The sequence below is a fragment of the Calonectris borealis genome, chromosome 36 (genome assembly GCF_964195595.1).
Source record: "Calonectris borealis chromosome 36, bCalBor7.hap1.2, whole genome shotgun sequence".
Lineage (NCBI taxonomy): Eukaryota > Metazoa > Chordata > Aves > Procellariiformes > Procellariidae > Calonectris > Calonectris borealis.
Genome location: NC_134347.1, coordinates 28,907 through 55,263, shown reverse-complemented (window position 1 = coordinate 55,263; position 26,357 = coordinate 28,907). Strand labels below are relative to the sequence as shown.

Here is a 26,357-nt window from a genome sequence, read left to right as displayed (position 1 = left end):
TGGGGAGGGACTGGGAGGCGCTGGGATGGAGTGGGAGGCGCTGGGATGGACTGGGAGGCGCTGGGGAGGGACTGGGAGGCGCTGGGGGGGTGTGTGGGGTGTGACCCCCTCCCATCGCGTGCGCATGCGCCGCTGCCCGCACGGCCGTTCCGTCCCGCGCATGCGCAGAGCCGCTGCGTACGGCGGCCGGGCAGGGACAGGCCGAGCCAAGATGGCGGCGGCGGCGGCCGGCGCCTCTTCCTCCGCGGCGGGGAGCAACGGGGCCGGCGGGATGGAGGTGGACGTGGCAGGTACCGCCCGCCGGGCCGACCCGGCACACGGGACCGGAGCCACCGCCCCGGGGCTGCGGGGCCCGCACCGGGACCGCCCCGGCCGGCCGGTCGCTACCGCGGGCTCCGCTGCCTTTCGCCTGACCCCGCCCGCGCGCCTTTTCCCCGCCCACTACCCCGGGGACCCGCCCCTGGACCCTTGCCCCGCCCACAAACCCCGGGATCCCGCCCCTGGACCCTTGCCCCGCCCACAGCCCCCGGGGACCCGCCCCCAGGCCTTTTCCCCGCCCACGAAACCCCCTGGGAACCGTCCGTTGACCCCACGCCCCGCCCACAACCCCTGGGGACCCGCCCCTGGGTCTTTTCCCCGCTCACAACCCCCGGGATCCCCCCCCGGGACCTTTTTCCCTGCCCACAACCCCCGGGGACCCGCCCCCGGGCCTTTTCCCCGCCCACAACCCCCGGGATCCCCCCCCGGGACCTTTTTCTCCGCCCACAGCCCCCGGGGACCCGCCCCCGGGCCTTTTCCCCGCCCACAGCCCCCGGGGACCCGCCCCTGGGCCTTTTCCCCACCCACAACCTCCGGGATCCCGCCCCTGCACCCTTGCCCCGCCCACAGCCCCCGGGGACCCGCCCCTGGGCCTTTTCCCCACCCACAACCTCCGGGATCCTGCCCGTGGACCCTTGCTCCGCCCACAGCCCCCGGGGACCCGCCCCTGGGCCTTTTCCCCACCCACAATCTCCGGGATCCCGCCCCTGGACCCTTGCCCCGCCCACAACCCCCAGGGACCCGCCCATGGCCTGTGACCACACCTCAGACTCCCTTGCTCCGCCCCCATTCCCCGTGGCCCCGCCCCTACACCCCGCCCTGCCCTGTGGCCCTGCCCACACACTCCTCTTGGGCCCTCCCCTGCCCCGCCCCCTGGCCGGCAGCCCCGCCCCCTGAGCGGAAGCCCCGCCCCCTGGCCGGCAGCCTGCTCACGCCCCCCCGCAGCCGCCCCCTCGGTGATGGCCGGGGGGGTGACGGGCAGTGTCTCGGTGGCCCTGCACCCCCTCGTCATCCTCAACATCTCCGACCACTGGATCCGCATGCGCTCGCAGGAGGGGCGCCCCGGGCAAGGTACCCCCGGGGTCCCCCCAGCTCCCCTGGGGCCCTCCACAGCCCCCCTGAGCCCCCCAGAGGCTTCCATGGCCCCCCAGCGTCCCCCCCAGCCCCCTGGGGGCCTCCACAGCCCCCCTGTAGCCTCTCTGGAGCCCCCAGCAGCCCCCCCCAGCCCCCCAGGGTCCCCCACAGCCCCTCTACAGCCCCCCCCAGTGGCTTCCATGGCTCCCCAGGGTCCCCCACAACCCCCTTGCAGCTCCCCCAGCCCCTCTGCGGCCTCTCTGGAGCCCCCAGCAGCCCCCCAGGGTCCCCCACAGCCCCTCTCCAGCCCCCAGAATCTCCCCACGGCCTCTGGCCTGGTCCCCATGTCCCCAGGGGGGGTCTCCACGTGCCCCCCACTGCCCCTGGGCTGGTCCCAGCTGGCACCTGGGGCTGCTTCGGGGCCCTCCCCAGCACAAGACCGAGGCTGGCGGCCCCCGAGCCCCGGTGACGTCCCCCGTGCCCCCCCATTCCCACCCTGTCCCCGCAGTGATCGGGGCCCTCATCGGGCGGCAGGAGGGCCGCAACATCGAGGTGATGAATTCCTTCGAGCTGCTCTCGCACGCGGTGGACGGGCATGTCCTCATTGACAAGGAGTACTACTACACCAAGGAGGAGCAGTGTGAGGGGGGAGCGGGGGTCCTGGGGGGTCCCGGAGGGTCCTGGGGGGTCCTGGGGGACTCAGGGCTGTTCCAGGGGGGATAGTGGGCTGTCCCAGGGGGTCCCGGGGCTTCTTGGGCTGTCCTGAGGGGTCCTGGGCTGTCCCGGGAGGGTCCTGGGCTGTCCTGGGGGGGTGAGGGCTGTCATAGGGAGTCCTGGGGGGTCTTTGGGCTGTCCTAGGGGGTTCTGGATGTTCCTGGGGGGCCTTGGGGCTGTCCCGGGGGGTCCTGGGCTGTCTCAGGGGGTCCTGGGGGGTCCTGGGGAGTCCAGGGGCTGTCCCAGGGGGTCCTGGGGGGTCCTGGGGAGTCCTGGGGCTGTCCCAGGGGGTCCTGGGGGTCGCACATGGGGTTGTCAGGCGAGGGGTGATGGAGCTGTTGGGGAGGGGGTGGTGGTGGTGTCTGTTCACTGCCCTCAGAGGGGCTGTGGGGTCCCCTCCACCCCCAGGTTTGAGGTCTGTCCCCCCCCCCCAAATTTAGGGTCCCCCCTGGCCCCAGATTTGGGGTCCCCCCACCCCACTCAGCCCCCCGTCCCCCCCAGTCAAGCAGGTGTTCAAGGAACTGGAGTTCCTGGGCTGGTACACGACCGGGGGGCCCCCCGACCCCTCCGACATCCACGTCCACAAGCAGGCGAGTGGTGGGGGGGGGCTCAGGGGGGGCTGGGGGGGGGGTGTCGGGGCGTGCACCCCATCCTGACACCCCCCTGACGCTCCAGGTATGTGAGATCATCGAGAGCCCTCTCTTCCTCAAGCTGAACCCCATGACGAAGCACACGGATGTGAGTGGGGGGGGGGGGGAGATGGGGAGGGGTCCTGACGTATGGGGGGGGCCCCAGGACCCCCTCAGTGTGGGTCTGGGCCCCCCAAAACACATCACTTCCCCTTCCCCCCCCCCAGCTGCCTGTCAGCGTCTTTGAGTCCGTCATTGACATCATCAACGGGGAGGTAAGTCGGGGCTGGGGGGGGCTCCTGGAGGGGCTCCTGGGGGTCCAGGGGGTGCCTGGGGCCATGGCGGGGGGGCTGGGGGAGTCCCCAGGGGTGCCACGGGGCAGGTGGAGTGGTCCAGGGAGCTTGTTTAGGGTCCTGGGGAGGGCTGAGGGTTCGGGGGGGGGGGGGTCGGAGGGCCTGGGGGGGGTAGTCAAGTGTGTGGGGGTACTCAGGGGTGGGGGGGTAACGCAGGTCGGGGGGGGGCTCCCTGGGTGCCATGGGGGCACCCAGGGGGTATATTGGGGCTGGGGAGGGGTCCGGGGGGGTGTGTGGGTGGTTGTTTGAGGCTCCAGGGATTCTGGGGGGGTCTGGAGGGTGGGGGGGGTGTCGTGTCCCCCCGTCACCCCTCCCGTGCCCCCCAGGCCACGATGCTGTTTGCGGAGCTGACCTACACCCTGGCCACCGAGGAGGCCGAGCGCATCGGCGTCGACCACGTGGCCCGAATGACGGCCACCGGCAGCGGGGAGAACTCCACGGGTGGGGGACACGGCGGGGGGGGGGACAGGGGGACAACACGGGGTGGGGGGGGGATGGGGACACGGGGACAACACGGGGACACGGCCCCGGAGCCGCAGGGACACGGCTCTTGGGCTGCCTGGAGCCTGGGGGGGGGGACACGGGGGACATGGGGGGGACGCGGGGACACGGGGGGACACGCGGCCTTGTCCCCCGCAGTGGCTGAGCACCTCATCGCCCAGCACAGCGCCATCAAGATGCTGCACAGCCGGGTCAAGCTGATCCTGGAGTACGTGCGGGCCTCCGAGGCCGGTGAGTGGGCGGCAGGGCTGTCCCCCCCCGTCCCTGGGGGGGTGGCAGGGCTGTCCCCCCCATCCCTGGGGGCGGCAGGGCTGTCCCCCCCGTCCCTGGGGGGGCGGCAGGGCTGTCCCCCCCGTCCCTGGGGGTGGCAGGGCTGTCCCCGTCCCTGGGGGGGTGGCAGGGCTGTCCCCCCCATCCCTGGGGGCGGCAGGGCTGTCCCCCCCGTCCCTGGGGGGGTGGCAGGGCTGTCCCCCCCATCCCTGGGGGTGGCAGGGCTGTCCCCCCCGTCCCTGGGGGGGTGGCAGGGCTGTCCCCGTCCCTGGGGGGGTGGCAGGGCTGTCCCCCCCCCGCCAGGCTTTCCCGGGGACAGGTTTGTCCCCAGGGGAGGAGGACCGTGCCCCCCCCCCCAGGGGATGCGGGGGGTCCCCAGGGGTCCCCGAGGGTGACGCGGTCCCCGCAGGTGAGGTGCCCTTCAACCATGAGATCCTGCGGGAAGCCTACGCCCTCTGCCACTGCCTGCCTGTCCTCAGCACCGACAAGTTCAAGACCGACTTCTACGACGTGAGCGACGGCTCGGGGGGGCGGGGGTCCCCAGGACCATCGGGGGGGTCCCCAGGACCATGGGGGGTTCCCCAGGACCCTTGGGGTGGGGGGTGGGGTCAGGTCCCCATGTCCCTGTCGGGGCACACGGCGGGGACAGGGCTGTGGCTCCGCTGCCACCGGTGCTGGTGGGGAGGGGGCAGATGCTCTTGTGGGGGGGGGCAGATGCAGTTTGGGGGGGGCAGATGCACTTGGGGGGGCAGATGCCGTTTGGGGGGGGCAGATGCCGTTTGGGGGGGGCAGATGCACTTGGGGGGGCTGATGCCATTTGGGGGGGGCTGATGCAGTTTGGGGGGGGGCTGATGCTGTTTGGGAGGGGCAGATGCTCTTTGGGGGGGCAGACGCCGTTGGGGGGGGCAGGCCGGTGACCCCCCGCCCCCCAGCAATGCAACGACGTGGGGCTGATGGCCTACCTGGGCACCATCACCAAGACCTGCAACACCATGAACCAGTTCGTCAACAAGTTCAACATCCTCTACGACCGGCAGGGCATCGGCCGCCGCATGCGGGGGCTCTTCTTCTAGGGGGGCCCCTCCGGGACCGCGTCCCCCCAATAAATCAGCTCCGGGAATTGCGGCTGCGGCCTCCTTTGATGGTGCCAAACCCGTGAGAAAAAGCGTTTTATTGGTAAAAAAAGCCCCCACAACGCGAGGCTGCGGGCGAAGCCAGGGGGGCCGCGTCCCCTGGGGGGGCTGGGGGTGCCCCCCCTCAGATGAAGGCGATGCGGGTGCGGGCGGCGTTGACCTGCAGCACGTTGAGCTCCTCGTACTCCCGGAGCGCGGCCTGGACCTGGGCGGGGGTGAAGCCCTTGGCCAGGCAGCGCTGCTGGGCCTCGGCGTAGGGCACGGCCCGGCCCCCGGCCCCCGCCAGCTCCTGCACCGCCGCGAAGATGGCGTCGGCCGGGCGCTGCGCCCTGGGCGGGGGGACACGGGGGTCAGGGGGACCCCGGCACGGCCCCCTCCTCCCCGGGGACATGGGGACTTGGGGGACAGGGTCAGAGGGAGTTGGGGGACACGACAGGGCACCCCTGGCTCTGCCACCTCATCCCCAGGGACAGGAGGGGACGGGGAGACCCTGGCACGGCCCCCTCCTCCCCAGGGATGTGGGGAGGGCACGGGGGGAGCCTGGCACGGCCACCTCCTCCCCGGGGACGTAGGAAGGGCACAGGGGGACGCTGGCATGGCCACCTCCTCCCTGGCCACCCTGGGGACTTGGGGGACGGGGTCAGAGGGACATGGGGGACGCGACAGGGCACCCCTGGCTCTGCCACCTCATCCCCAGGGACAGGAGGGGACGGGGGGACCCTGGCACGGCCACCTCCTCCCACCCACCCTCTGGCGACCCCAAGGACAAGGGGACAGGGTTGGGGCCCCCCCAACGCTGCCACCCCCTTCCTGGCAGGCTGGGGCGCAGGGAGGGGCACCGTCCCCAAGCCCTGTCCCTCTGTGTCCCCTGCTCACCGGCTCTGCTGTCCCTTGTCCCCCAGCAGCGAGTCCTTCGACATCTCCATCAGCCTCATGGCCTCGTTCACGTCCTCTTTCTCCACCACGTCCACCAGCCGCAGCCGGGCCTGCGGCAGCGGGGGGTTAGCAGCAACTGGGACCCCCCCCAGCGTCACCCGGGGGTCCCCAACCCTCCTCCCGGCCCTGACGTGCCCCCCGAGACCGCTGGGAGCCCCCCAGTGTGCTGCCAGCTGGCCCTAGGAAGGGACAAGGACGAGGGGAGTCCCGGAGGCAGCCCCGAGCTGGCCGTGCCCCAGGAAGGGACAGGGGACACCGGGGGACAGGAGGGGACACCGGGGGACCAGACGCTGCACACACACAACCTGCACAAACAGCACCTTGGGGGTCTCTGGGGCTCGCAGAGGACAAGGGGGGTAGGGGGACACGGCGGGGGATGGGGACATGGCGGGGGGGGACGGGGACACTCTCCCAGCCCGAGTCGGCCCTTCTGGGTCTGGCCTGGCTCCCTCCAGCCCTGCTTTAGCTCATCTCCTGCCTGGTCCAGCCCAGCCGGGCTCCTCCGGCTCCTGCCCAGCGCTGGGGGTCCCGCGCGTCCCCTCCCTGCCCGTCCCTGCCGGGCTCACCAGGGCGGTGGCCAGGCGCAGGATGCCCAGCAAGGTGCGCGCCGAGGTGTAGGTCGTGTCCTTGCTGGCCCAGGCCTCCTTCCGCATCTCCACGTAGGCGGCCGTGATGTAGTCGGCCAAAACCTCCGGCACCACCGGCTGCTTCCGCTTGCACATGGCGATGTAGCGCCTGGGGGACGGGCAGGGTGAGGGGACAGCGGGGACGGAGATGGGGACAGGGATGGGGACGGGGATGGGGACAGGGGACCCTTGCAGCCTCTCTCACCTCATGAGCTTCATGTCGAGCTGCTGGAAGGAGCAGGGGGGCTGGCGGCTGTGCTGGTGCACGTAGGTGATGTGCTGGGCCAGGCTGTGGGGCAGAGAGGGGCTGGCTGTGGGGCTGGGGCTGCCCCACGTCCACCAGCCCAGCCCCACGGCTCTCGCGTGGGCCCCACGTCCACCAGCCCAGCCCCACGGCTCTCGCGTGGGCCCCACGCTCCCTCCAGCCCAGCCCCACGGCCTCCGGCCCCTCGCATGCCCCGCGCCCCCCAGCGCTCCCCCCGCAGTGGCCCCAGGGCCCCCCCGGGCCGTCCCCGCTCACCGCAGGTCGTTGTCGCGGTCGGGGCGGTCCTGGATGAGCCAGAGGAGGTCGAAGCGGGAGAGGAGGGCGGCGGGGAGCTGGATGTTGTGCTCCAGGCTGCGCTTGGGGTTGTAGCGGCCGTAGGCAGGGTTGGCGGCGGCCAAGATGGCGCAGCGGGCGTTGAGGGTGGCCAAGACGCCCGCTTTGGCGATGGAGACGCTCTGCTGCTCCATCACCTCGTGGATGGCCGTGCGGTCGGCCTCCAGCATCTTGTCGAACTCGTCGATGCAGCAGACGCCGCGGTCGGCCAGCACCAGCGCTCCCCCCTCCAGCGCCAGCTCCCCCGTCAGCGGGTCCCGCAGCACGGCCGCCGTCAGCCCCACGCCCGAGGAGCCCCGGCCCGTCGTGTACTGGCCTGGGGGGGGGCAGGGGGGAGCGGTGAGGGTGTGGGGGGGCGCAGGGACCCTCCGCCCCCCCAGGAGCCCGGGACTCACTGCGGGGCGCCAGGCGGTCGATGTAGGAGAGGAGCTGGGACTTGGCCACGCCGGGGTCGCCCATGAGGCAGATGTTGATGTTTCCTGGGGGGGGGAAGGGGGAGGAGAGGAGAGGGGGGGGAAAAAGAGGGGGAGGGGAAAGGGGAGATGGGAAGAGAGGGGGTGGGAAGAGGGGGGAAGCGAGTCCGTGGGGGGGCAAACCCACCCCCTCTGCGCCGCTTTGCCATGCTCCCGTCCCGAATCTCTCGGCCGCGGCTGCTGCTTCCCTCCGTGGTCCCGCGAGGCCAACCCCACCCCAAACCTGCCCCTGCGAAGCGGGACGCCCTGATCCCCACCCTCCCCCCCTCGGCTGATCCCGGACCCCCAGGACGGGGAGAGGGGGACGCCCCATCCCAGCCTCACCCCGGATCTTCATGCCGTGGGGGTTGCGATCCACGCCGCCCACCAGCAGCAGCAGCAGCGCCTTCTTCACGTCCTCGTGGCCGTAGATCTCGGGGGCGATGGAGGAGGCCAGCTTCTCGTAGAAGTCCTCCTCTGCAAAGGCAACGAGGGAATCCGTGGGGTGGCCGCGGGGGCCGCTGGCCCCCCAGCAGGCGCGTCCCGGGTGCCCGACGGCCTCACCCGTGATCTGCCGGAGCTCTTCCTCGCTCAGCTCCCCGGCCCCCGCCTCATCTTCCTCGCTCTTGTTCATCTTGACGACGCAGTGGGCCTCCAGGTAGGTCTCGGAGAGCAAACCCTGCGCGAGAGAGGGGGGCGGTGGGTCGGGGGCGGCCGTGGGCCCCCCGCCGTAGCCCCCCGCAGGTGCCTACCTGGGCCATCTGGCGAAAGCCAGACTTCAGCAGGGGCAGGAAGACGCCGGTGACGCTGACGTGGTCCCCGGGCTGCGCCAGGCGCGTGTTCTCCCCGTGCACGGCCACGCTGATGGAGCGGGGAAGGTGCCCCACTGGCACCTGGTCCGTCTGTGGGGACAGAGGGGGGCTGGGGACCTGCAGCGCCTGGGCACCCCCAGTGCCGGACTCTGTCCCCATCCCCAAACCACCCCTGCGCCGGTGCGGACTGGGACAGGCTGGGTAGGACAGAGCCACGCGGACGCGTCACCTCCTTGTCTCCGGCGGTGACAACGCTTGCCCAGGGGAGGACTGTCCCCCTCCACCCCGCTGGGGAGACCTCGGGGGGAGACCGGGGCTGTTTTGGGGCTCCCCAACCTGAGACCCTGAGGCCACCGACCCCCCCCCCGAGCTCCGCGAGACCCTGGGGAGGTGACACAGCGCTGCTGCGCCGCAGCTGTCACCTCCCTGACGGAGCCAGCCTGTCCCCAGAGGACACCGGGCATGGGGAGGGGCCCAGGAGAGACGGGACCCTCCGGCTGGGGCTCACCAGGGGCCCCCCCAAGGTCCCCCCACTCACGTGCTCCTGCATCTTCAGCTCCTGGAACTTGATGAACTTGGAGCCGCGGCTCTGCAGGTAGAGCCGCCCCCCCGCGCGGTTCGTCTGGCACTCGCGGCTCGGGCACATCAGCAGCGGCATGAAAGTGGGCGACTGGATCTGGGGGAGAGCCGAGGGGGTGGGCTCGGGCCCGCCGGGACCCCCCCGCGCCCACCCCGGGGCCCTTCCACCGCGCTTACGGGCTGGTAGGTCTCGGCCCCGCACTGGTCGCAGCTGTAGGTGGCCACCACCATCATGGGCTTGACCTCGGTGACGCGGGTGACGATACCGCGGACAGTCACCAGCTTCCCGATGCAGTCGGCTTTGACGTCGCGGACCACCCGGGCTTTGGCGGTGGAGGGGGGCTTGAAGTACAGCTCGCTGGAGGGGCAGAAGGGGTCAGTGTGGGGGCAGGAGAGGGTGGGAGGGGGGCGGGTGGGATCTGGGGGCAGCACACGGGGTCCCGGGGGGGGACGTGAGGTGAGGTAGAGAGGGGACGGGGCTCCCCAGGGGGGACACACGGCCCCCCCCGGCACTCACAAGCGCCGCAGCAGCTCGGGGGGGTACTGGTTCTGGGGGCTGCGGGCGTCCCCCGCCTCCCGGCCCCGCTGCTCCAGCAGCAGCCGGTGCTCGATGTAGACGTCCAGCACGTCCTTGCGGGACACCTGGGGGGGGAACGGATGTCAGGGGGGGCCGCTGGGGCACCCCACCGCCGCCTCCCCCCCCCCCCGCCCGGGCAGCCCCCACCTCCCGCTCCTTGTAGAGCGGCAGCAGCTCGTGGACGGCGTCGGCGAAGAGGCGGCCGTAGCGCTTGGCGTTGTCGCAGACGGCTTCGGCCAGCTCGGGGTCGTCCTCCGCCACGTCGTCCAGCGCCACGTATAGCGCCACGCGCTCCCGGTGCGCCAGCGCCGTCTGCGGGGGGGCCGGGGGGTGTGGGGACCCCAAACCGGGGCACCCGACACGGGGGACGGAGCAGAGCGGGACCCCAGCCGGGGCAGGGCGACAGCGGGGACCCCCGGCTGCCGTGGCGGGGGAGCTGGGGGGGCACAGGGGCTGGGCCGGGGGGAGGGCGATGGGGGCCCGGGGGGCACCGGGGGGCCGGGCCGGGGGAAAGGGGGGGGGGGCGATGGGGGCCCGGGGGGCACCGGGGGGCCGGGGGCTGGGCCGGGGGGGGCGATGGGGGCCCGGGGGGCACCGGGGCTGGGCCGGGGGGGGGCGATGGGGGCCCGGGGACCCCGAGCCGGCGGGGGGGGGCGTCTCCCGCCGACACCCAGCGCCGCGGATCCCCCCCAGGGCGCCGGCGGCCGCTCTCACCAGCTGGTCCCGGTACGGGAACTCCTTGCCGCCGGCGCCATCGCGGTAGAAGTCCTGCAGGAACCGCTTCACCTTCTCTGCAGCGGGAGGAGGAACGGGGGGTCTCGGTCTCGGTTCCGGTCCCGGTCTCGGTCCCGGAGCCTCCGGCCCCGGAGCCGGCCCAACCCCCCCCGCCCACACCTTTCTCGGCGGCGTAGTCGCGCGGCGCCATGGCGGGGTCGGGTCGGGTCGGGTCGGTTCGGGTCGGTTCCGGTTCCGGTTCCGGTTCCGGTTCGGCGCTGGTCCCGGTACGGGTCCCCGCGAGGGTCACTCCTGCCGCCGCAACCAAAAGTGGCGCGAAAACCAGCACCACGTGACCGCCGTCGCTCAGTCTCCGGCACTAAGCCACGCCTTCGCGCCGCCGGCCAATGGCGGCGGCGAGACGGCCCGGCCCGGGCCACGCCCCTTTCGGCCGTCTCACGTGACCGCCACCCGCTAGGCGGGACGCAGGTTCGGGGGGTCCCGGAAGGGGGGGGGGCTGGACACGCCCCTTCTTAAAGGGGCCGCGGGCTGGGGGTGCTGGGGGGGGGGGGACAAGGAGCCGGGGGTGGCTCGGGGGGTGCTGAGCCCGGGGGGGGGCGGTGCGGGACCCGGGGGGCGGGTGCGGGGCCTGGGGGGGCTGATGCGGGGCCGGGGGGGGGGCTGAGGGCGCTGGGGGCTCCGCGGGGGGCGGGTCTCGGGCGGTTTTGGGGCGCGCAGGGCCCGCGGGGCCCGCGCCAACCCCTCCCCGACCCCCCCCCAGCCCGGCCATGCTGTCCCAGGTCTTCATCCTCTCCTCCAAGGGCGACCGGCTCATCCACAAGGACTGTATCCTCCCCCCCACCCCCCCGGGACCCCTCCACTCCGCTCGGGGGGTCCCCCCGTACCCCCCCGTTCTCCTTAACACCCCCCTTCCAGTCCGCGGGGAGCCCTGCGGCACCGGCACGGACCTGGCCGACACCTTCTACCGCCGGATCACCTCGCTGCCGGGGGACCAGGCCCCCGTCTTCATGGTAAGGGGGGGACACGGAGGGGGGGGGGGGCTCCGTGGGGGTCCCACGGGGGTCACGGCTCCCCCCCCAGGCACACGAGGGGCAGCACTTCGTCCACGTGCGGCACGCGGGGCTCTACTTCGTGGCCACCACGACGGGGGACGCGTCGCCCTTCACCCTGGTGGAGTTCCTCAACAGGTTTGGGGGATCCTTGGGGAGGGGACACACGCAGCGGGGGGTGACCGGGACCCCCCCCAATCGCGTGGGTCCTGCCCAGGTTGGTGACGCTGCTGCGGGATTTCTGCGGACCCCTGAGCGAGAAGAACGTCGGCCTCAACTTCGCCCTCATCTACGAGCTGCTGGATGAGATGGTGGTGGGGACATTGCCGGGGGGACGTGGGGACACCTGGGGGATGTGGGGACACCTGGGGGGACACGGGGACACCTGGGGGGACATGGGGACACATGGGGGGACACGGGGACACCTGGGGGGACATGGGGACACATCGCCCATGGGGCCACGTTGGAGGAGCTGGGGACACGCCTGGGGGTGCTGGGGACACGCGGGAGGAGCTGGGGACACATGAGGGGAGCTGGGGACACCCTACGGGGGGGTGAGGACACCTTGGCATGGTGAGAACTCCCTGGAGGGAAGGGGGGACACCCCGGGGGGCACTGGGGACACCTCATGGGGTGGGGGACACCCCTTGGGATGGTGGGGACCCCCTTGGGGCTGGGGACAGCTCAGGGGATGACGGGGGGGGTGGGGCACCCCAGAGGGAAAGGGACAGGGGACAGTTCTGGGGGGAGTAGAGGACACCCCAGGGGCCACACGGGACAGCTTCGGGGGCGTGACACCCCCCCGGCCCCCCACCCCGCAGGACTACGGTTACATCCAGACCACGGCGCCCGAGGTGCTGCGCAACTTCATGCACACGGAGCCCGTGGCCACCAAACCCTTCAGCCTCCTCGACCTGGGCTCCATCGGGCTGGTGAGGACCAGGGACACCCCAACGTCCCTGTCCCCCCCCCCAACCCCCCCCCAGGGTCCCCAAACCCCGTGTCCCCCCCTGTGTCGTTGCAGTTCGGCGCCGACACGCAGCAGAGCAAGGTGGCCCCCAGCTCGGCCGCCAGCCGCCCCGTGCTGCCGCCCCGGGGGGAGCAGGTAGGACCCCCCCCGCCGTGTCCCTGTGTCCCCCCCGTTGGGGGGACCCCCTCCCCATTGTCCCCCCCCCAGCCCTGACCCCTGCTGTCTGGCCGCAGGGGACCAAGAACGAGGTTTTCGTGGACGTGGTGGAGAGGCTGACGGTCGTCATCGCCGCCAACGTGAGCGGGGACGGGACCCCTGCCTCCCCTCAGCGTGTCCCCAAAGCACCCCCCCATGTCCCCTGGGCTCTGCCCACCGCCCCCCCCCACCCCGGGACCCCCGTGTTCCCCCAAAGTCTCATCCCACGTCCCCTCTTCCCAGGGGACACCCATGAAGGTGGACGTCCAGGGGGAGATCCGCCTCAAGTGCTACCTGCCCAGCTGCGTGGGTAAGGGGGGGCCGCGTTGGGGTACCAGGGGGTTGGGGACCCCCTGGGGTGTCCCCTGGGCTGACCTCGCGCCGTCCCCACCCCCCCCCCCCCAGAGATGCGCATCGGGCTGACGGAGGAGTTCTGCGTGGGCAAGTCGGAGCTGCGGGGTGAGCCCCCCCAAATACCCACCTCAGCACCCCCCCGACCGCCCCCCAGCACCCCCCTACCCCCTGCTGTGCCCCCCGCCACCCCGTAGCGCCCTTCTCTGCCCCCCCAGGTTACGGCACCGCCGTCCGGGTGGATGAATGCGCCTTCCACAGCTCCGTCAAGCTGGACGAGTTCGAGAGCGGGAGGGTCCTGAAGGTCACCCCCAGCCAGGGGGAGGTGAGGGACGCCGGGGGACACTGGGGGACGTGGGGGGGCTGCCGCAGCCCCCCCTGAACCCCGTCTCCCCCAGCTCACGCTCATGCAGTACCAGCTGGCGGACGACATCCCCTCGCCTCTGCCCTTCCGCCTCTTCCCCACCGTGGACCAGGACCCCACGGGGAGGTGAGGGGGGGTGGCACCCCCCGTTCTGACCATCCCTGGCGGGGGGTGACCCCAATTCCGACCGTCCCTCTTTCCCCGCAGGCTCCGGCTGTACCTGAAGCTGCGCTGCGACCTGCCCCCCAAGAGGTAGGTGCCGCGGGGGGGGACACGGGGGGGCCGTGGCAAACCCCGGCCCCTGACCCACCCCCCCCAAATTCCAGCCAAGCCCTCAACGTCCGCCTGCAGCTGCCCGTGCCCAAGGGGGTCAGCAGGTGGGTGCCGGCGTTTGGGGGTCTGGGGGCTGTCCCCCTGCTTTGTCACCCCCTCACCCCCCCCCGCGCCCCCCCCAGCCTGGCGCAGGAGCTGAGCAGCCCCGAACAGACGGCCGAGCTGCAGCCCGGCACCAAATCCCTCCGTTGGGACATCCCGCGCTGCCAGGGGGGGTCGCAGCTCTCCGCGCTCTTCAAGGTGAGGGATGGGGGGGCCGAGGGGCAGGGGGGCTGGGCAGGGAGCTCCCCCAGGGCTCGGGGACGGGCAGTGTCCTGCCCGCCCCCCCTTCCCTGGGGAGCCTTTGGGGACCCCCGCGGGGCCTGGGGACAGGCAGGGACCCGCGTCCCCTTCGGAGGGGGGGGGCAGCCGGTGTCCCGTGCCGTCCTCGGCGTCACCGCGCCCTCCCCGCAGCTGGAGGTGCCGGGGCTGAGCCGCGCGTCGCTGCTGGAACTGGGTCCGGCCAACCTGGCCTTCGAGCTGCCCGCGCATACCTGCTCGGGGCTGCACGTCCGCTTCGTGCGGCTGCCGGGGTTGGCCGGACCCCCCCAGCGCTGGGTGCGCTACCTCACCCACAGCGACTCCTATGTGCTGCGCCTCTGAGCTGGGACCCCCCCGCCGAGACCCTGCGGACCCCCGATACCGGGAACCCGCGCCCCGATACCGGGGACCTGCGCCCCGAAAGGGGAACCTGCGCCCCGACGCCGGTTGTCAACCATGTATTTATTAACCGTCGCCGAACTGGGCGCGGGGAGCCGGGCTCCCCCGGATTTGGGCTCGTAACAACAATAAACAGACAAAAACTGCTCCGCGCCGCCGAGGCTCCCTCGCTCAGATGTCCTGGGGGGCGGGAGAGGGGTCCTATGAGAAAACCCCCCCCCCAAAGTGTGGGGGGGAGGGCTTTTCTTTGGGGTCCCCCTTCCCCTGGGGACCCCGTCGTTCCCCCCAGCTCACCTCGATGTCCAGGATGGTGGAGTCGAAGAGGTCCCGGAGCCGGTCCTGGGGGGCCAACGGAGTCTGGGGGGGGGCACGTTGGGGTTGGGTGGGGTGGGGGCACCTCAGAGCAGGGCTGGGGGGACCCCCGGGGGGTGGCCTCACCCTGTTCTGCTGCGGGGTGTCCTCCTCGCTGCTCTCCTCTTCGATCATCACCTCCTCCTCCTCCTCTTCCTCCTCCACCATCAGGCTGAGCCTGGGAGAGAAGGGAGGGGAGGGAGGTGGAGGGTGGAGGAACCCCCCCAGACTCTCCCCCCGCAGCCCCCAGTGCCCACCCTGGTCCCTCTCTGGCACCCCCGCCGTGCCCCCCAGCAGCCCCGGTCCCCCCCGTTCGCCCCCGTGCTCCCCCCCTTCCCCCCCAGCGCTCGCTCACCGGTTCACCCCGCTGCGCCGGCGAGACAGGGAGCTGCTGCGGGAGGAGAAGCTGGGGAATCAGGCGGGGGGGCCCTGGGTGGGGGGCACCCGGTTTGGGGGGGCTCGCCCGCAGCCCAGCCACTCACCTCTGCAGGAGGCTGGAGCTGGGGTCCCGCGCTGGTGGCTGGGGGGGCCGGGGGCCGCCCCGCAGCGCGGTGGAGGTCAGGGCCGGGCTGGGGAAGCGGCTGCTCGGCCATGGGCTGGAGTCGGGGCGCTCCAGGGGGGCTGCGGGAGGGGGCTGAGCACGGGGACCCCTGCCCCACGCCCCATCCCTGTCCCCGAGCCCTGTCCCCGTCCCCTCCCGAGGACGGTCCAGCTCCGGCAGAGGCGACGGCACCGACATGAACCCCCCTGGGCCACCTCTCCCCGCCCTGCAGGGACCCTCGCTCCGTACTGGGGAGCCTCAAACTGGTCCCAGCCTCCAGCTGGGGTCCCCCCAGCGAGGGACAGAGCGGGACGAGCCCCCCCCCAGCCCCACCACCAGTCTGGGTGCTGGGGGTGGCGCAGCCCCCGGCACACGGGGTCCCCCGGGGCTCAGCCCCCGCCTCACCGTCCATGCGGGGTCTCTTGGCGGCGGAGCCGGGCGGGGGGCGCGGGCGGGGGGCCGTACTGCGGCTGCTCACCGAGCCCCCCTCCTCCTGCGCCTGCAGGGAGTTGCGGTAGGCGACAAGGGACGGCCACGGCGCATCCCGCGGCGCCAGCCACTGCCGCTCCTGGTACATCTTCTCTAGGTAGGCCAGGCTGGGGGGGCAGGGGGCACACGGTGGGGGACACGGCACCAGGGACCTGCGGGGTGCTGGGGGACCCCACATCGCCCCCGGGGACCCCACACAGCCCTGGGAGACCCCACATTGCCCCTGGGGGACCCCACGTGGGCCTTGAGGACCCCACACGACCCCGGGAGACCCCACGTGGACTTCGAGGACCCCACTGGTGACCCCACATTGCCCCCGGGGACCCCACGTGGACCTCGAGGACCCCACTGGGGACCCCACATTGCCCCCGGGGACCCCACGTGGACCTCGAGGACCCCACTGGGGACCCCGCATCCCTGCCGGGGACCCCACGTGGACCTCGAGGACCTTACTGGGGACCCCACATTGCCCCCGGGGACCCCACGTGGACCTCGAGGACCCCACTGGGGACCCCGCATTCCTGCCGGGGACCCCACGTGGACCTCGAGGACCTCATTGGGGACCCCACATTGCCCCCAGGGACCCCACGTGGACCTCGAGGACCCCACTGGGGACCCCGGATCCCCACCGGGGACCCCGCATCCCACCGGGGACCCCACGTGGACCTCGAGGACCCCACTGGGGACCCCGCATCGCCCCCAGGGACCTCACATGGACCTTAAGGACCCCATTGGGGACCCCACATCACCCCCGGGGACCCCACGAGGACCTTGAGGACCCTGCTGGGGACCCCACATCGCCCTGGGGACCCCACGTGGACCTTGACGACACCACTAGGGACCCCACATGGCTCCTGGGGACCCCACGTGGACCTTGAGGACCTCACTGGGGACCCCACATGGCCCCTGGGGACCCCACACGGCTCTGGGGGACCCCACGTGGCCCCTGGGGACTCCACGTGGATCTTGAGGACCTCATTGGGGACCCCACATGGCCCCTGGGGACCCAAACGGGACCCCCGCAGCCCCCGGGGGACCCCCGTGCCCCCCCAACTCACAGCAGGGCCTTGTCGGGGCGCAGCAGCCGGGGCGAGAACTCGCTCAGCACCTCCAGGAAGGGCAGGTTGAGGGGCGGCAGCCCTGGCCCAGGGCCCGGAGGCTCCTGGAAGGCGAACTGGATCCCCTCCCTGGCCGGGGCAGAGGGATGAGGGGGGAGGCTGAGCCCCGGCCCGGCCCAGCCCCCCGGCCCCCCGGCCCCCCGCACCTGTGCATGCTGAGCAGCGCCGGGCGGTTGCGGAGCTGGTGGAGGCTGAAGAGGAGGGAGAAACGCCGCGCCAGGTCCCGGATCTCCAGGAAAGCCTCGGCCGCTCGGATCTCGGGGCCCTGCTGCAGCAGCAGCTCCGTCATCAGCTGCGCAGGGGCAGAGATGGTCAGTGCGGGACCCCTTGGAGACCCCCAGACCCACCTGGAGCCCCCCCAGACCCCCCTGGAGCCCCCAAGCTTCCTGGATGCCCCCCACCCTCCTAAAGTCTCCCAGACTCCCCCCCTAGAGCCTCCCGGACCCCTGGACCTCTCCAGAGACACCCCCCCAAACCCCATCCACGTCTCCTGGAGCCTCCCTGACCTCCCTAGAGCACTCCAAAGACCCCTGGAGACCCCCTGCATTCCCCAGAGACCCTCAGATCCTCCTTGGAGAACCCCAGGGACCCCCAGAGCCCCCCCTCCGGCCGGCGCCGTACCTGCTGCAAGCTGAGCAGCAGGGTGCGAGCCCACTCCTGCCGGTCGATCTGCCGGGCGCAGTTCAGCGTCTCTTTGATGATGTCCCCGTAGTCACTGTAAAACTGGGGAGGAGGTGACAGGGCCCGATGCCCCCAAGCCGTTGCGGGGCCAGCGGAACGGTCCTCCCCGCGCGTCCCCCACCTTGGCGTAGTGCTTGAAGACGTCGGAGGCGGCGCTGAGCTCCAGCACGTCGTAGATGATGAGTTTGCAGAAGCCGGCCAGGAGCACCCGGCGTTGGTGCAGCTCCTCGATGCGGCTCTCGCTGTCCTCTGCGGAGACGGGAGGGGACAGTTGGGGGGGGGACAGGCACCCCAGGGGACACCCCTGGGATGCGCAGAGGGGACATACCCGTGGCGGAGAGCTCCTCGTGGCTGCAGGCGTGGAAGACGTGGTCCATGAGGAAGGCAGCCAGCTGGGACTGCAGCCCCGCATCGGGCAGCAGCACCAGCGGGGCCAGCGCCTCCCGGCCGTCCCGTGGCAACTGGGGCCCGAACACCAGCAGCAGGTCGCTGAGCACCACAAAGGCCTGAGGACACGAGGACGGGCTCAGCGCCAGGCCCGGACCCTCCCCACTGCATCCCCCTGGTCCCTGTGTACCTGCTCCCGGACGCCGGCGTCCACGTCGGACAGGCAGCTCTGGCACAGCGAGCAGAAGGAGGTGACTCTGGTCTTCAGGCCCCGCAGCTGCTCCTGGGCAGGGGGACACGATGGCCTTTAGGGACAAGGGGGCTGCCCCAAGTTGTCCTCGCGGCTGTCCCCATGCCACCCGCTCACCTGAGGGACATCGGTGCTGGGCAGGCGCGAGAGCTCCCAGAGGATGTGGAAGTGGAGGCAGGTGACAGCGGGGACGAGGACCTGCAGGGGCGGACGCGGGCAAGGGATGGCCGCGGTGGTGAGGTGCCCCGCCGCGTCCCCGCCGCGTCCCCAAGGTGGTACCTGCGGGGGCACCTCGCCCGTGTCCACGGCGCGCTGCAGGAGCTGGGCGCAGGGCTCGAAGAGCTGCCAGGGCGTCAGGTCGTGGGCGCTGCAGGGACAGAGTGGCATCAGCAAGGGGAGATGTGGGGCAGGGGACAGGACGCTGGGGGGCAGGGACACGGGCAGCACATGGGGCAGGACACTGGGGGACAGGGAAATGGGGAGCAGCTGGGTCAGGGGACAGGACGCCGGGGGACAGGGACATGGGGAGCAGATGGCAGGACACTGGGGGACACAGACCTGGGGAGCAGATGGGGCAGGGGACAGGACACTGGGGGACAGGGACATGGGGAGCAGATGGGCAGGACACTGGAGGACACAGACCTGGGGAGCAGATGGGGCAGGGGACAGGACGCCGGGGAACAGGGACATGGGGAGCAGATGGGCAGGACACTGGGGGACACAGACCTGGGGAGCAGATGGGGCAGGGGACAGGACGCTGGGGGACAGGGACACGGGCAGCACTCGGGGCAGGGGACACACAGGGCAAGGGACAGGACACTGGGACATGGGACGCCACTGCATGGGGACAAGGAGAGCACATGGGGTAGGGGACAGGGTGCCAGGGACACTCAGGGCAAAGGGACAGGGTGCCACGGGACAGGGCACAGGGGAGGCACGTGGAGGGGGACAAGGACACCGGGGGACCCCTGGGGACGGGGGCAGAGGGGTGGTGTGGTCCCACGGCTCCCCACTCACTTGAACAGGACGGAGATCCTCTTCAGCGTGGCCGCCATGCTGTACACCTCCTCCTCGTCCAGGGACGAGGCCTGGGCAGGGCCCGGGGTTGGGGACACCCCGTGCAGGGTTGGGGACACTCTGCGCGGGGTCGGGGACCCACGCCAGGCTGGGGACACCCCGCTCCCCGCCGTCCCTTGCTGGTTCCCCCACCCAGCGCCTCTCGGACCTTTTCCCTGCCGATGCCCCGTCCCTGCCTGGGGCCACCGCTGTCCCTCCAGGTCCTGGTCCCTCTCCTGTCCCCAGCCCCGTCCTGGCTCCAGGCTGCTGTCCCCAGCCCTGCCCTGGGGTGGCCCGAGCTCCACCCCGGGCTCCAGGTCCCTGCCCTGTTCCCAGCGGTCCCCCACGCCGTTCCGGACCGAGGGTCCCTCTCCCATCCCCTCCACCTGGAGCAGCTCGGTGACATCCTGGTGGAACTTGTCGGCCAGCTGGTCGGCGAGGCGGCTGCGCACCAGGTCCCCGCGGCCGTGCAGGGCGAGCTCGGGGTCGCAGAGCGCATGGAGCGCGCGGGACGCGGCCTCCAGCACCGTCTGCCCCGCGTGTTTCTCCACCACCTCCTGCAGCTGCCCCAGCACCAGCTCCAGGTGCTGCGGGGAGAGGGGGCTGCGGGAGGGACGGGGGGGACGCAGGGACCCGCAGCCTCCCGCAGGGACGTGCGGCTCCCGGGGAGGATGAGGAGGGCCGGGGGGACAGGGACAGCCCCTTGATGGGGGGCACAGAGCACACAGCCTCCCAAGGGGTTGGGGACACAGAGCATCCCGATGGGGACACGCGGGGGACCTGTCAGCACCCCGTCCCCGCAGCCCCGTTCCCCAGGGGCGCAGCGGCCCTGCCCCAGCCCCGGGGGTCCGAATCCTGCCCCGGCGGGGGGACAGCACCTTCTCCAGCCGCCCGGTGCAGTAGATGCTGAGGTCAAAGCAGCGCAGCACCTCCAGGAGCGGAGCCGCCTTCTCGGCGTCGGCCGAGAACTGGGGGGGACAGTGGGTGAGCGCCGACCCCCCAGGCCCCCGGCGGCGGTGGCGGGGGGCCCCGGGCCCCTCACCTTGGCCAGCAGCTGGGGCAGGGCCGGGACGAGGCAGTGGGTGAGCCGGGTTCTCTCCTCCACCTGCGCCTTGCGCTCCCGGGCCGAGGGCTGGGGGCAGAGGGGGGGGCTCAGGGGGGGCTCAGGGTGGCCTGGGGGGCACCCCCGCCCCCTCCCCAGCCCCGTTACCTTCTTGGCCGGGCCGCGGCCCACCGGGGGCTGCCCCTCGGCCACCTGGACCACGCTGGCCGCCAGGATCTCCACCAGCGCCTTCTCCTGCCGGTCCGCCAGGCCTGGGGGGGGGAATGGGGGGGCTGGGGGGTGTGCCGGCACCCCCTCTGCTGTGCCAGGGCGTCCCAGTGCATCCCAACAAATCCCAGCCCCCTGAGCACCCGCCAGCGCCCCAGCAAGCCAGTGACATCCCAGCATGTCCCCAGGTGTTCCAGTGCTGCCCCAGTGCCTCCCCATGACATCCCAGCATCTCCCATGACATCCCAGCATCTCCCAGGGATGTCCCACAGCAACCCCAGTGTCTCCCAGTGATGTCCCAGTATATCCCAGCGCGTTGCAGCAGTGCCCCAGTGTCTCCCCGTGATCTCTCCCCGGTGCACCCTAGTGCATCCCAGCATCTCCCAGTGCGTCCCAGCAACGTCCCTGTGTACCTCAAGGGTGTCCCAGGGTGTTCCAATGTAGCCTATTTGGTCCCAGCAACGTCCCAGCATATCCCAGTGTCTCCCAGTGAAATCCCAGCACATCCCAGTGACGCCTCTGTGATGTCCCAGCACGTTCCAGTGTCTCCCAGTAGTCCCATACCCTCGGTGGACGACTCCTCCAGCAGCAAAGCGCTGATGGTCTCCCAGTCCCTCAGCCGGGGCCCGGCGCAGTCCCACAGGCTGTCCACCAAGTAGGCTGCGTGCTCGTGGAGCTGGGGACGGGGGACAGGGGACCGTCACGGCGCGCAGGGCCCTCCCCGTCCCGCCGGGCCCCCTGCGGCCGCCCTCACCTCGCTCTCGATGAAGAAGGCCAGAAGCAGCCGGAAGAAGGTCCTGTTGTCCCCATCGCGAGTCGGCTCCCTGCCCGCCTCTCGCTGGGGGTCCAGCAGCCTGGGGACGCGCGCACAGAGTCACACGAGGGTCCCGTGTGCCCACCCTGGGTGTGAGGGGGGCAGAGCCCCGGGGCGACACAGACACGGGGATCCCAAGTACCTGAGCAGGACATACAGGGGACAGCGCCCCAAGGGACAGGGACACGGGGGTCCCACATACCCCCCGCTCTGGGGACAGAGCTGGGGGACACGCAGGGACCAGAAACCCAAGGGACAGAGATGGGGGACCCATGTGCCCCTGGGGACACAGACACAGGGGTCCCCGCCGGCCCCCGCTCTGGGGCGGCACCCGAACCCCGAGCCCCGGGGGACAGGGAGGACCGGGCTGACGCCATGCACAGCTGCCGCCGCCCCAGATGTGCGGGGGAACGGGGCCGTGACGAGCCCAAACACCGCAGCTGCCAAGAACCACCAAGGCCTGCGCCGAGATAAACACGGCGCCGCCAGCCCCCTCTCCGCCGAGTGCGCCAAGAGCACGCGCCTGCGAGCGGGCCGGGGGGCCGGGGCTGCAGGCAGCTGACCCAGCGCGTGCTGGGCTCGCGCTTGCCCCGGGACCGGATGTGGCTGCCCCAGACCCCGCTAAGGACGGGTGCTAATGAGCCCGGGACGAAGGCAAGCCCGTCTGCCGGCCTCCGCCGGCTGCCTGCCAGCTGCTCCCCACGGCGGAGCAGGGAGGAAATTGAGCCTGAGTCAGGGTTTGGCAGGCAGAAAACGCTCGGTTTTTCGTGGGTGACGGCAGCAGCCCCGGTGCCGGGCAGGGGTGGGCCGGGGTCCGGTGGGGGGGCTCACCTGCGGTAGAGGAAGAGCCCGGCAGCGGAGGCCAGCGCCCGGCTGGAGACGTAGACCACGGGGTAGACGCTCTGGCAGTCCTCCTCCGTCAGCGCCTCCTCCATGTTCCTGCGCAGGAGGAACGGTGGGGGTCCCCGCTCCCCCGTTCTCGCTGCGGGGCCGTGCCGCGGCAGAACCCCATCCCCTGGGTGCCCTCCAGCCCCATCATCTGCCCCACTCCCACTGGAGGACCCTCTGCCCCCACAACCCATCGGCCCCGGCCCCGCGCTCACTCCAGCATCAGCGTCAGCAGCTTCACCACCTCCACGGCCACGTCGGGTTCCTTGTCGAGCACCATGGACACCATGCGGGTCTGGCGAGGGGAGCGCGGTCGGTGACACCCTGCAGGGACCCCGGGGGACCCCCGCGGGCCCCCGCTCACCTTGAAGCGGCTGGTGAAGAGCTCCATGTGGGCGGCCGTCTCCCGGCAGCAGTAGAGCCCCTGCAGCGCCTTCACGCACTGCAGGCGCACCTCCCGCTGCTGCGGGGACAGCGACCGTCAGCGGGACCCCCGGCCCGGCCCCGTGGCCCCCCCAGCCCCCCCTCCCTGGCCCACCTTGTCGTGCAGGGTCCAGCCGATGTACTTGAGGTAGCCGTCGGTGAGGAAGGAGGCCGCGTAGCTCTTCATCCACGTCCCCAGCTCCTCCATGCAGATGGCCCGGATCTCGGGCACCACATCTCTGCCGTGTGCGGCAACGCCCGGGCTCACGCCGCGGTCCCCAGCGGCGCCACGTCCCCGACCCCGCATCGTTCCCACCCGCCCTCCCCACCCTCCGTGTCCCTTCCCCCCCAGTCACGAGACCCCCTTCCGCTCCCGAGCTGCTGGACCAGCCCCGACCTGTAACGGTGCACGAAGACGCCCTTGAAGACGGCGTTCATCATGTTCTCGATCTCCTCCTGCTGCTCCTGGAGCTGGGGGGACACAGCCGGGGCTCAGCCCCCCGCCATCGACGCCCAGGCCCCCGCTACCCCCGCCTCACCTCCCGGCGCTTCTCCAGCAGCGCTTCCAGCTTCTCGGTGGCCCGGCGGCCGGGTCCCTTGCTCCGCTCGGCCTCGTATTGCCGCTGGTTGTTCTCCTGGTGCAGGCTCACGCCCAGCGCCACGTTCACCAGCGCCGTCATCAGCTTCATGGCTGGGAGGGCGGCGCGGTGGGAGCGGGGACCCCCCTGGGGAGCCCGCGGGGAGCCCCCCCGGGAAGCTGCCTACCTGCCAGGGTGCTGGTGTGGCGGAAAGCCCGCACCTGGGAGTCAGAGAGGCCGGTGAGCAGGGAGATGAGGGCGTCCATCAGGAACTCGTCGTAGACCACGCTGTACTGGCACCGTCGCACCACCACCGTCACCAGCTCGCAGAAACCGGCCCGGAACCGGCGCCAGGGCTGGGTGCCCAGCGAGAGCGGGTAGTCGGCCGAATCCTGCGGGAAACGGGGTGAGCTGGGCCCCCCGCCAGCCCCGCTGCTGCCTCCCCCCACCCCCGGCGCCCGCCCAGCACCTCCTCGAACTTCTCCGTCAGCTGCTGGATGATCTCCGAGTTCTGCAGGTTCCTGAACATCTCCGGGGTCACCACGCCTGCCCGGGGTGAAACAGGGGTTCTGGGGCTGGTGGGGGACCCCACCAGCAGCGCAGAGGGGCCAGGACGCTCGGCAGGGACCCCCCACCTCTGCAGCCACAGGAGCGGATGATAAAGTTGATGAGCTCCAGGAACCCTGTCTCCCGGTCCTGCTTGTAGGTCTCCAGCCATTCGTCCACCACCGTCTGCGGGCACAGGACAGCCGGCGTCGAACCGGGGACACCCCGAGTCCCCCGCTCGAGACGCGTGAGGCCCCCCCATGTGTCCCTTCACCCGCCGCGCGAGCCGGCTGGCACCCCGGCTTACCTCGACGGCAACCTTGGCCGAGCGGACGGCCTCGAAGAGGGTGTTTTGCTCTGGGTTGCTCACGGCCGGACTGCTCCCGTCCCCGCTGGGCTCCCTCCGCCGGGGACGCTTCAAGACCTGGCGGGAGGGGACACAGCGGAGGTTTGGAGCAGCTCCAGGACGGGGGACGCGACTGGAAGTGGGGGGGGGGCAGGACGTACGGGACCGTGGCTCGGCACCCGGTGGGGTCCCCGCTTGCTGCGCAGCCGCAGCGTGTCCTCGAAGTCGCTGCCGGAGTCACCGCTGCTGAGGTCCCTGCGGGGACAGCACCACGGCGGTGGGGCGCAGCTGGGGCCCCCCGGCCCCCCCGGCCCTCCCCAGCCCCCCACTCACGGGCTGTCGGGGGCCGGCGGTGATGGCAGGGAGCTGCTCCGCACCCCGGCCGGGCCCGGCGCAGGGCTGGAGCCGGTGCCAGGCCCGGCGGAGGAGCCGGAGCTGGAGGAGGCGCCCTGGATGCGGGCCGAGCGCCGCGGGGGCATGGTGACGGCAGGGCCTGGGGGGACGGGGGGCGGTCGGGGGGGACCGGGGCGGCGGGGGCACCCCCCCAGGCCCAACACCCCAGGGTGCCCCAGTCCCACAAGCCCCCCCTGCCTGGGGCCACCCAGGAGGGGACCAGGACCCCAGGCCTGCTGCTGGGGGCCGCGGGGGGAAGGCCCCAAGGGCCCCAGGTCACACTGGGGGGGGTGAGGCCCCCCCAAACCCCCACAAGGGTCACACTGGGGGCTGAAGCCCCCCCAAGCCCCCCCGGGTCACAGTGGCCGGGTGAGGCCCCCCCAAAGCCCCCCAAGGGTCTCACTGGGGGGGTGAGGCCACCCCAAACTCCCCCAGGTCACACTGGGAGGGTGAGGCCCCCCAACCCCCCCCTGGTCACACTGGGGGGGTGAGACCACCCCCGGGGTCACACTGGGGGGGGCGAGGCCACCCCAAACCCCCCCCGGTCACACTGGGGGGGTGAGACCACCCCCGGGGTCACACTGGGGGGGGTGAGGCCCCCCCAAACCCCCCCCGGTCACACTGGGGGGGTGAGACCACCCCCGGGGTCACACTGGGGGGGGGCGAGGCACCCCAAACCCCCCCCGGGTCTCACTGGGGGGGTCAGGCCCTCCCCAAGCCCCCCTAAAGGTCACACTGGGGGGGGGGAGGCCCCCCCAACCCCCCCCCCCGGGTCTCACTGGGGGGGTCAGGGCCCCCACGCCCCCCCCCCCGAGGTCACGTGCCCGCCGCCGCTCCCCCCCCCCCCCATCCTGCCTCGCCTCGCTCTGCCAGACGACGTCAGGCCCAGCACGTGCGGGCGGGGGCAGCGCGCGCAGCTCACCGCGCAGGCGCAGCAGGTGGGGCGGCCCCGCCCCCGGCCGGCAGGTGCGAGGGGCGTGGCCCGGGTGGCCACGCCCCCACGTGGGAGGGGCGGCCCGGGGTCCCTATAGCGTCCTGTAACCAGGGGTCCCGTGTGCCCCCCCTACAGCCTCGTGTGGCGTTGGGGGCCCGCATGGCCCTGGTGTCCCATATAGCCTGGGCTCCCCTATGACACCCGGTATTTCCCCATAGGTCCCCATATTCCGGGGACCCCCTACAGGCCCTATAGCTGCATAACACTAGGGCCCCGTCCGGTCCTACTTGGCCCTGGCATCTCCAAGAGCCTGGGGATCCCCTATAGCCCCATATGGCCTGGGGGTCCCCATACCCCCCTATAGTCTGGGGATCCCCAGACTAGCCTGGGGGTCCCCCCACATCCCCCTATAGTCTGGGGATCCCCTATAGCCCCATACGGCCTGGGGGTCCCCATATTCCCCTATAGTCTGGGGATCCCCTATAGCCCCATACGGCCTGGGGGTCCCCATATTCCCCTATAGTCTGGGAATCTCCTATAGCCCCGTACGGCCTGGGGGTCCCCATACCCCCTATAGACTGGGGATCCCCTATAGCCCCGTACGGCCTAAGGGTCCCCATACCCCCCTATAGTCTGGGGATCCCCTATAGCCCCATAGGGCTGGGGGGTCCCCACGGCCCACCGTGGTCTGGGGGAGCCTCCCCCGTCCCCCCCCCCTTGTCCGTCTGTCCCCTCTCGGTCCCTCCCTCCATCCCACCCCTCCCTCCCCTCCCTCCGGCCCCCGGGTCCCCCCCTATCCCCCCCAGTGCCTCCGAGCGCGCCCCCACCGCCTTCCCAGTGCTCCCAGTCTCCCCCCGTCTCCCCCAGCCCCGCAGCCCGGGCCATGCTCGGGACCGGCCCCCGGTGCCCCCGGGCTCCGTTCCGCTACCGGCGGGGGGCCGGCCCGCTCCCGGGGCCGGGGCCGGGCCGGGGCGCGGGGGCCGTCCCGGTACCGGGGGCCGTCCCGGTGCGGCGGGGCGGGGCG

General features: G+C 72.3%; 4 protein-coding genes across 5 annotated transcripts; 2 read left to right on the top strand and 2 right to left on the bottom strand.

The window, feature by feature from the left end:
* The first annotated feature begins 144 nt into the window (after window positions 1-144).
* COPS6 (COP9 signalosome subunit 6) lies at window positions 145-4,979 on the top strand. The gene is made up of 10 exons (XM_075135115.1): window positions 145-290; window positions 1,264-1,389; window positions 1,901-2,032; window positions 2,608-2,696; window positions 2,782-2,844; window positions 2,963-3,010; window positions 3,415-3,529; window positions 3,728-3,820; window positions 4,269-4,369; window positions 4,792-4,979. The coding sequence occupies exons 1-10, from the start codon at window positions 161-163 to the stop codon at window positions 4,930-4,932; spliced, it is 1,038 nt and encodes a 345-aa protein (XP_074991216.1). The 5' UTR covers window positions 145-160; the 3' UTR covers window positions 4,933-4,979.
* Window positions 4,980-4,996: 17 nt separating this feature from the next.
* MCM7 (minichromosome maintenance complex component 7) lies at window positions 4,997-10,592 on the bottom strand. 2 transcript variants are annotated; one of them, XM_075135113.1, is made up of 15 exons: window positions 10,467-10,592; window positions 10,287-10,363; window positions 9,720-9,884; window positions 9,513-9,637; window positions 9,173-9,353; window positions 8,955-9,092; window positions 8,357-8,506; window positions 8,169-8,283; window positions 7,950-8,081; window positions 7,548-7,631; window positions 7,075-7,468; window positions 6,760-6,843; window positions 6,495-6,663; window positions 5,869-5,978; window positions 4,997-5,321 (listed from the first exon to the last, which is right to left on the bottom strand). In XM_075135113.1, exons 1-15 carry the CDS (start codon window positions 10,495-10,497, stop codon window positions 5,117-5,119), a joined length of 2,160 nt encoding a protein of 719 aa, XP_074991214.1. In that variant the 5' UTR covers window positions 10,498-10,592; the 3' UTR covers window positions 4,997-5,116. The 2 variants fall into 2 exon arrangements, with proteins under 2 accessions (XP_074991214.1, XP_074991213.1); XM_075135112.1 differs by having other exon boundaries at window positions 7,950-8,283.
* Window positions 10,593-10,694: 102 nt separating this feature from the next.
* AP4M1 (adaptor related protein complex 4 subunit mu 1) lies at window positions 10,695-14,415 on the top strand. The gene is made up of 16 exons (XM_075135114.1): window positions 10,695-10,775; window positions 11,068-11,132; window positions 11,223-11,317; window positions 11,388-11,494; window positions 11,574-11,670; window positions 12,178-12,288; window positions 12,381-12,461; window positions 12,560-12,622; window positions 12,765-12,831; window positions 12,927-12,980; window positions 13,091-13,197; window positions 13,271-13,362; window positions 13,444-13,488; window positions 13,563-13,613; window positions 13,692-13,809; window positions 14,023-14,415. The coding sequence occupies exons 2-16, from the start codon at window positions 11,075-11,077 to the stop codon at window positions 14,209-14,211; spliced, it is 1,335 nt and encodes a 444-aa protein (XP_074991215.1). The 5' UTR covers window positions 10,695-10,775; window positions 11,068-11,074; the 3' UTR covers window positions 14,212-14,415.
* Window positions 14,317-24,485, bottom strand: STAG3 (STAG3 cohesin complex component). The gene is given in 33 exon segments (XM_075135056.1): window positions 14,317-14,448; window positions 14,563-14,625; window positions 14,707-14,797; window positions 14,975-15,010; window positions 15,102-15,187; window positions 15,189-15,756; window positions 16,708-16,836; window positions 16,914-17,059; window positions 17,389-17,490; window positions 17,570-17,697; window positions 17,777-17,954; window positions 18,026-18,118; window positions 18,203-18,283; window positions 18,365-18,452; window positions 19,103-19,173; window positions 19,528-19,728; window positions 20,020-20,109; window positions 20,184-20,273; window positions 20,352-20,455; window positions 20,976-21,087; window positions 21,166-21,265; window positions 22,057-22,164; window positions 22,329-22,408; window positions 22,478-22,576; window positions 22,652-22,775; window positions 22,934-23,007; window positions 23,076-23,227; window positions 23,302-23,506; window positions 23,584-23,660; window positions 23,750-23,846; window positions 23,968-24,084; window positions 24,168-24,261; window positions 24,340-24,485. Coding segments are annotated over 33 exon segments (3,939 nt in total). The 3' UTR covers window positions 14,317-14,439.
* Between the last annotated feature and the right edge of the window lie 1,872 nt (window positions 24,486-26,357).